Below are 8089 nucleotides of genomic sequence, written 5' to 3'. Positions count from 1 at the left end.
GTGATTCCTCAATCCCTGGTTGTATGTCTTAGAATATGGATCATTGTTGGGATTTCTAGGACCACTCCCCATGTAATTCACCTGTTCAGAAGAAGGTTGAGTATAATCATAATTATCATTTTGCATAAAGTTACCTGCCATGTCATAGGAGACTTCCTGTGGTGGATTTTGGGTGTTGATAACTGAGACTTGCATGCCACCCATCTGTTGAGTAAGTAGATTTATTTGCTGAGACATCAGCTTGTTCTGAGCAAGAAGAGCATTAACAGCTTCTACTTCCAACACACCTCTCTTTTGAGAGATTTCAGAGTTCACAGGATTCCTGTTAGATGAGTAGAGATATTGGTTGCTTGCAACTAATTCAATCAGCTTAATAGTCTCCTCTGGTGTCTTCTTCTTATGCAATGAACTGCCTGCAGAGGTATCTAAGCTCATCTTTGACATCTCTCCTAAGCCTTCATAAAAGATATCCAGCTGGGTCCACTTGGAGAACATGTCAGGAGGGCATTGCCTAGTCAGTAGCTTGTATCTCTCCCAAGCTTCATAAAGAGTTTCACCCTCCTTCTGTCTGAAAGTCTGAACTTCCAACCTAAGCTTAGTCAGCTTCTTTGGTGGGAAAAATTTTGTGAGAAACTCAGTAACAACCTTGTCCCAAGTATTCAGACTCTCCTTTGGTTGGGAATCTAGCCATAACTTTGCTTTATCCCTCAGAGCAAACAGGAAGAGCATGAGTTTGTACACCTCTGGGTTCACTCCGTTTGTCTTCACAGTATCACATATCTGCAGAAAATCAAAAATAAACTGATTTGGATCTTCATGAGGGAGTCCATGATACTGGCAGTTCTGTTGCACCAGGGTGACCAATTGTGGCTTCAACTCAAAGTTGTTTGCAGTTATAGGAGGCACCACAATGCTCTTTCCATAAAGATCTGCAGTAGGAGCAGAGTAAGAGCCAAGCACTCTCCTTTGTTGATCATCCCCATTCGGATTTACCACATTGGCATTAGCATTATTATTTTCCATAGTGAATTCTGCAGCCTTGCAAAGTCTTGCTTGTTGTAAACGTCGCCTGAAAGTTCTTTCAGGTTCAGAATCAAAGTCTAAGAGATGTTCTTTATCTCTATTCCTGCGCATACACAAGCAGAAAACAAGAAAAAAATGGGACTCTCTACGTCAGAGTGCAGAGAAGTCCCTGTGAGGTAACCTGTGTAAAATAATAAAATAACAATACTAAATAAATAAATAAAAAATTCAAGGATTTAATTTATGGCAAACTGTATGTGACTAGACCCTAATTCCTTAGACCTTCCTAGTCTCCCCTAAAATTCATTAACTGCCAATTCTTTGGTCAATTAATTCCAATTAGAGGACGATAATTTCTAGTTTATATGCCACAAAAACTCTAATTATCCAAGAGGTAAAAGGATTATATGTCACGTATCCTATTAAATTCAGATAATTAAAATTTAGGAGAAATAGTTTTCAAGCTGTTGTTTAGGTAAAGAGCTTTTCCAAGTTTTACAAGAACTCAAATAGAAAGAGGGTCATACTTCCGTTCCACCCAAATTCATAAAATAAAGAGTGAAAATATTTCTTAAATTATAAATCCACACATAAATTAAAATAGTAAAAGCAATAAAATTAATCCATAGAAATAGACAGAGCTCCTAACCTTAACAGTGGAGGTTTAGTTGCTCATGGAAAAGAGAAAATAAGGATTCAGGTAAAAAAGTACCGAGTTCCAATCTGATGGCATCAGATCCCTTTTTATAACTAATCCTAATAAATTTAAAATCTAATATTTAAAATTAAACTTAAAATAATATCTTTTCCTAATTTAAGATTTGAATTAATTAACAGATCTTCAGTTGATGGGTGGGGACCACTTGTTCTGTCCATTCTGCAGCTTCTAATCTGTGTTTTCTGGGCTGAAAATTGAGTTAAAACAGCCCAGAAATCGCCCCCAGCGTTTTTCTGCATTTTCTGCACGTGGCGCATGTGACGCGTCCGCGTCGTCCACGCGTTCGCGTCATTTGTGCAGATTCCAGTCCACGCGTTCGCGTCAGGCACGCGATCGCGTCATTGTGATTTCCTCCATTCCGTGCGGTCACGTGAGCCATGCGTCCGCGTCGGTATTCGCTGGTCATCTCATTGGCTTCTTCTCTTTCTCTGCAGAAACTCCATCAAATTCCGCCAAATGCTAACTAAAATAAACAGTATTGTACAAAATTCAAAATAGCATCCATAGTGGCTAAAATATAATTAATTCTTAATTAAATTCAACAATTTAGATGCAAATTCGCTAGGAAAAGATAGACAAGATGCTCACGCATCAGATAGTGACTGGGTATAGCTAATAAGGCTGAAATTGGGTATTGGGCAGGCAGAAGATACCAAATGATGTGTCAACTGGCGTTTCTGATACAAACTCCTCCTCCTCATCATCTTTAGGAGAACAACTATCGTTGCTATTGGCAACATACTCCTCATCGGAATCCTCACTATCCACGTTCATGTCTTCCGCTAGACTAGCACAATGTAGCGGTGATGATGCTTGAGGTAGATCATCCTGCACGAAATTCGAGTGGTCAGATCTACCACCACCGCAGAAAGTTCCATCACTTGTTCCGCTATGGAGTCAAAACAGACGAAATCGAAAAACTCTATTTCTCATCAGTGCTAGCAACCTAAACCTAACCCTTCCAACCCCTTTTCTCCCACTAGCATAAACGCTCCTCAATATCAGATTTTTTAGTTCGGATAAAGAACTTACTTGTTGAGTGCGTAATAGAATGAGATTATCACACTCAAATATCACTTCAGTGTTACTGTTTCTCATATGATAATTGGGATATACACTAACAACCACGTATTCACTACTACTAGATATTTTTTTTTAATTTTTGGAAGAAAAACAGAAGAGAAGATGTGAAATGTTTATGGAGAATACAAATGGTTCTAGCTCCTTTTATAGCTGCTGAAATTTTATGGTATCGTATCTCATTTACAGTTCATCACTTTTCATCATTTTTTATGTATCTCGTTTATACTATAAGCAAAATATATATATTTCACATATCGTATCTTATTTCGTTTACCGTATAAATAAAATATACAATATTAATTCGTTTACACTATAAACGAAATAGGACACAAAATTCAAATCAATAAAAATGATACGAATTGAATATTTTCGTAATTAAAAGTTTTCTATTTATTTAAAAAAAGTCCTGCCTATAACTCTCTTATTATTATTTTATAGACTTATATGAAGCGGTTTACGACGCACGTTTCTCCAAGTGGGAATGTTTGCCACGTGGCACGTGGGTGACAACAACAAACCACGTCTTAGCGTCTCAACTCAACTCATCTCAATCATATGAAGACGACCTCGAGATCGCCGTGGGTAAAAAAGAAATATTAAACTTAAGAATTTCTAATTGCAAAAAAGGTCCTATAAGTTTGTTCCAAATATAGCTACTTGATGAGTTACCACAAACATGGCTTCTGCTCTCAACTTCTTGCTAATAACTCTAATAATCTCTATCTCCTTCACTACCATTACCCATGGAGCGTTTTCAGAACAATCCTACATAACTTTACCCTCAGAGAAACTAACCCATCTCCACTTCTATTACCATGACATCCGAAACGACAAGAACCCAACGGTGGTGCAAATTGTGGACACACCCAAGAATGTTCCCAACGGTTTTGGGTCCATTTTTGCCATGGATGATGTTATGACTGAAGGGCCTGAGTTGACTTCCAAACAAGTTGGAAGAGCCCAGGGTTTGTTTGCTCTGGCTTCTCTGCAGGTGAAGTACTAACATAGGTTATGGTAAAATTAGCTATGGAGTCAATTATGAGAAAGAAAAGAGAGAAAGATCCTTTGTATCCAAAATGCTTTATTGATTTCACTGCTTCATCTAAGTAGTCGTTAATTTTTGTCATAGATAGTTTTACTGTTAAGGTTTTAGTTTGAGAAAACGATCAATATGGTTCTTGAATATTATTTGTCCGCATGAATTGCATAAATTCACAAAAAACCAGCCACCAAATCATTTATCATGTATATGAATATTCTTGCTGTTAAATTTATTTTTAAATTGTATAACTGATTTGGTATCTGCTTTTTGCATACATAACATTGTTGAATTAAGTATTATATTTGATGGGTTAATAGTCAAATTAGTCTTTGAAAGATAAGATATTTTTTAAATTTGTTCTTGAAAGATTTTTTCAATTAAATTGATCCTTAAAAAATTACGAATTAATCATATCTGTCATTCAGTTACTCCACTCATAATTTTCGTCAATGATTGATATGTTAACTGCTAGAGCTACATGGCACATAATATGTTCAATTAGACCTTGACTAAATATGTTTATGAAAACCTATTAATTTAGTCACTAGGTCATATTAGAAATAGAATTTTTGTAATTGAAAAAAATGGCTAAATTAATAAATTTTTATAAATATATTTGATTAATATCTAATTGGACATATCAGGTATTATATATGTTATCAATTAATGTTTTACAACATCAATTTTTGAAGAGAATTGTTAATGGAGTGATCCGAGGATAAATATGACTAATTCGCAATCTTTGAAGACTAATTTGATTAAAAAAATCTTTTAAGGATAAATTTGAAGAATGTTTTATCTTTCAAAAACTAATTTGACTATTAACCCTATATTTGATCCCAGAGAAAGATGAAATTAAATCTGAATCCATGAAAAATATCATTAAAAATGTCTGGATGTGTCTCTAAATATGCAGGATCTTGGGATGACAATGTTGACGAATTTTGCATTCACGGAAGGGATATATGCAGGGAGCACAATAAGCATGCTTGGGAGGAACCCTATCTCTGAGGAGAATAGAGAGATGCCAATAGTGGGTGGTACTGGTGTATTCAGATTTGCAAGGGGATTTGCCATTGCAAATAGTGTTATGCCTATTTCTACTCCTCAGCACTTTGTTGTAGAGTACAATATCACTCTCTCTCATCCCTAGTAACTAAAAAACAAGACAACTTCACTGAATCATCAATGAGACTTTTGTTAGAGAGAAAGTGAGAGATATTGTGTATCGGCAAAAGCTTTGGTCAATAACTGGCCAGAAAAGCTATGCTGGTGGCATGTATTTTATTAATTTTATAAATTTTGGTGTGAAATGGATACCTTAGTGAATAATACCTCACATTGAATTTAGATCATGTGAAATGAGAATATTGGTAAAGTGATAAGAGCTAAAAGTTATGTTGAATTTATAACCCTCATTATAAGTGAGTTTTGCTATTTTAATTTAAAAATGATTAATTTTATATTTTATCACTTTACTAACTTTTTCACTTTAAAGAATTTTGACCCTTTAAATCTGTTATTAATTTTTACTCTTCAAATCTATTATTAATTTTGGCCTAAAAAATGCATATTTTAAAAGATTTAGAGTCACAAGCTATACATAACCCAAACTTTAAGCTTAAAGGAAGTATGGCGAAGTTATATTTTAACAAAAATATACATTTAGAAAAAAGTTATTTCCAAGATTTAGTTATTTAAAATGTACCTCTGCTATTTACATGACTATATCTGGATGAAATTGGTATCACTCAAGATACTGTCACCTAAAAAAATCTATGAACATCAACCCTTTAGTTGTAAAAATGTTAAGCAAAATGTTATATAGGCTCCATCATTTGATATAATAGATAAATATAATATAATGAACTATAGTTGTGGTACTAAAACTAAAACTATAGTTTAAACACACAAGTAATGAGCAAATCCTTTATGATTTAATTTTCTCATATCATAACAGTTGCATAATTCTAGTTTCAATAACTTCCCTCAAGTGAACTAGAAAACATTAAAGTGCAAAGCACAAATAATCAAATATCACACCTTATATTTCAAAGGTTTTGGCTTTGTTTCTTTCTCAGCTTGATTATTGATCCCTGATTTTCTAGCTTTCACCACTTTCTCTACCATTTTACTTCCCATAAAATGTGCTCCATTTTCGTTGCCTCCACCTGCTGCAAGAGTGAACTTTTCCTTTTGTGCCCTCAAACTTTTCTGGGCTTTCTCTAAGTGGTTCCAACCACCATTATTTTTATTATTAGACACACATGGTGATGGTGACCTTGATGGTCTAACAATAGATCTTGGAATAGGATCTTGATTCTGAGTCCCTACAAGTTTAGAACCTCTAGTAGTGCTTCTTCCTCTTGTGGTTGAGCTCGCTCTTCGTTCCGTCCTAAGATTCGGCGGTGCCTCATTCGGAAGATCAAGATCAAGTACAAAATTACTTGCAATCCTTGTTGATCTCACGGATGGCGAAACGCCCCGAGTTTTAGCCTTCATCCCTAAGGACTCATTTGCTTCCATGCTCTTCTTTGGTTGCTTTTGAGGAGCAATAGAATTGGTATCAATAATGCTCTTTTTGGTGATATGATGGTGAATAATGTTGGGTAATTGCTTGTGTTCATTGTTTGTGTTAGTATTATTATTCTTAATGATGATTGTTGTTGGTCTCTGCCTATTGTGACTTGGGGTTATTGATCTCATTGGAACTTTTGCTTTTGATGAGTTGGTATGATTTGGCTTTGGTTTTGCATCAATAATTGGTTTGGATTTCAGTTGCTTCTCATCATTCCCCGCAAACTGAGTGGCCAAAAGTCAAAACAAACGGTTATCCATTTTAGTTACTTTTTACTCTAGACAAGCATGTAAGCTAGAGTAGCTAATGTACGTTCTTTCTTTTAAATAAAGAGGAAATTGATAATTTAGTTCATGAAGAATTTTGCATCAAATAAATTCGTCCTTAGTTAGCGTTTGGAAGAGAAATAGATAGTGAGACTAGTGATAGAGATTAAGAAACAGAAATTAAAATAAGTTTTAGTATTGTATTTGGTGTAAAGTAAAAAATAGAAATTGAAATAAGAATGAAATTTTAATTTAATTTGCACAAAGAGTAAAATTAGAATTAATTAATTGAAATGGGAATATTTTAAGTATAAAATGTTATTAAAATTTCAATTTCTGTCTCCAAAAATTTTAATTCCATGTGCCTTCACTTTTTAAAAGTACTAAAATATTAAAATTTTAGTACCACTCTTTAAACCAACAAACATGTCAACTTTCTTATTTTCATCTCAATACCTCAAAACAAATCTTGCCTAAAAAGTGAAAAATATTAGATAAATTTTTAAAGTTTACTCAGGTCCATCCGTTAAAGACTTCTATAGTACTTTTCATTCTTCATGAACTATAATGCATAGACACTGACACGACACGGAATACACCGACACGCGAATTTTAAAATCTTATATGACATAGATACGCATACATATAAAATATAAAGTATTTTTAAGATAAATCGTAATGATATTTTGATATTTTATTGATATTAAAATATAAATTAAAATTTTTAATTATTTTTAATGTCTTATTTTAATTATATCAAGTATTTAAAATATTTTTTTGTTTTAATAAATAATAATATATACTATATCTAAATTTATTTTAAAAATATATGTTAAGAATAAGATAGGATACGCTGACACGTGATAGTATTTAGGTGTGTCTAGGTGTGTCCGGAGAATAATTTTTTATTTTTTATTAAAGACACGGTCGGATACAGCAGACACACGTGTCGGACGAGTGTCAGTGAGTGTCGTGTCCGAAATGTGTCTGACACACGAACACGACAACTCAACGAAGTGTCTGTGCTTCATAGTTCAAGAATAATTTTATCTAACATGAGATTTCTGAAGGACTAAATATAAAAAAAAAAAAAATGATTGGATCCTCGTTTTTCATATTTGTAGTTTTGTTTTTTTTTTGTTTTTGTTTGATATATCTGTCATTATCACATTTAAATGTAGTATTTATTGAATATTTTCTACTTTTATCCTGCACACATTTATAAGCCAAATTAGCTATTAAATATTTTACACTATAAATTAGTTATTAGTTACTCTAGTTAAAATACTTTAGTGACAAATTTTGTAATTAATTCTTTATTAAGTTTCTTAATTAGTATACAAATGACTAAAATAAAAATATTATGAATGACAATGATT

General features: G+C 33.3%; 2 protein-coding genes across 2 annotated transcripts in view; one reads left to right on the top strand and one right to left on the bottom strand.

Annotated features, from left to right (window-relative positions):
• Positions 3462 to 5221, top strand: LOC107614323 (dirigent protein 21). The gene is made up of 2 exons (XM_016316533.2): positions 3462 to 3815; positions 4783 to 5221. Exons 1-2 carry the CDS (start codon positions 3501 to 3503, stop codon positions 5017 to 5019), a joined length of 552 nt encoding a protein of 183 aa, XP_016172019.1. The 5' UTR covers positions 3462 to 3500; the 3' UTR covers positions 5020 to 5221.
• Positions 5796 to 8089, bottom strand: part of LOC107612104 — a 4478-nt gene continuing 2184 nt past the window's right edge. Inside the window, exon 4 of the mRNA XM_016313928.2 lies at positions 5796 to 6668. Coding sequence (XP_016169414.1) covers positions 5904 to 6668 — 765 coding nt within the window. The 3' untranslated portion in view covers positions 5796 to 5903. The remainder of the gene's footprint in view (positions 6669 to 8089) is intronic.

This window comes from Arachis ipaensis, chromosome B08, assembly GCF_000816755.2.
Source record: "Arachis ipaensis cultivar K30076 chromosome B08, Araip1.1, whole genome shotgun sequence".
NCBI lineage: Eukaryota > Viridiplantae > Streptophyta > Magnoliopsida > Fabales > Fabaceae > Arachis > Arachis ipaensis.
This window is presented reverse-complemented; position numbering and strand designations above follow the sequence as displayed.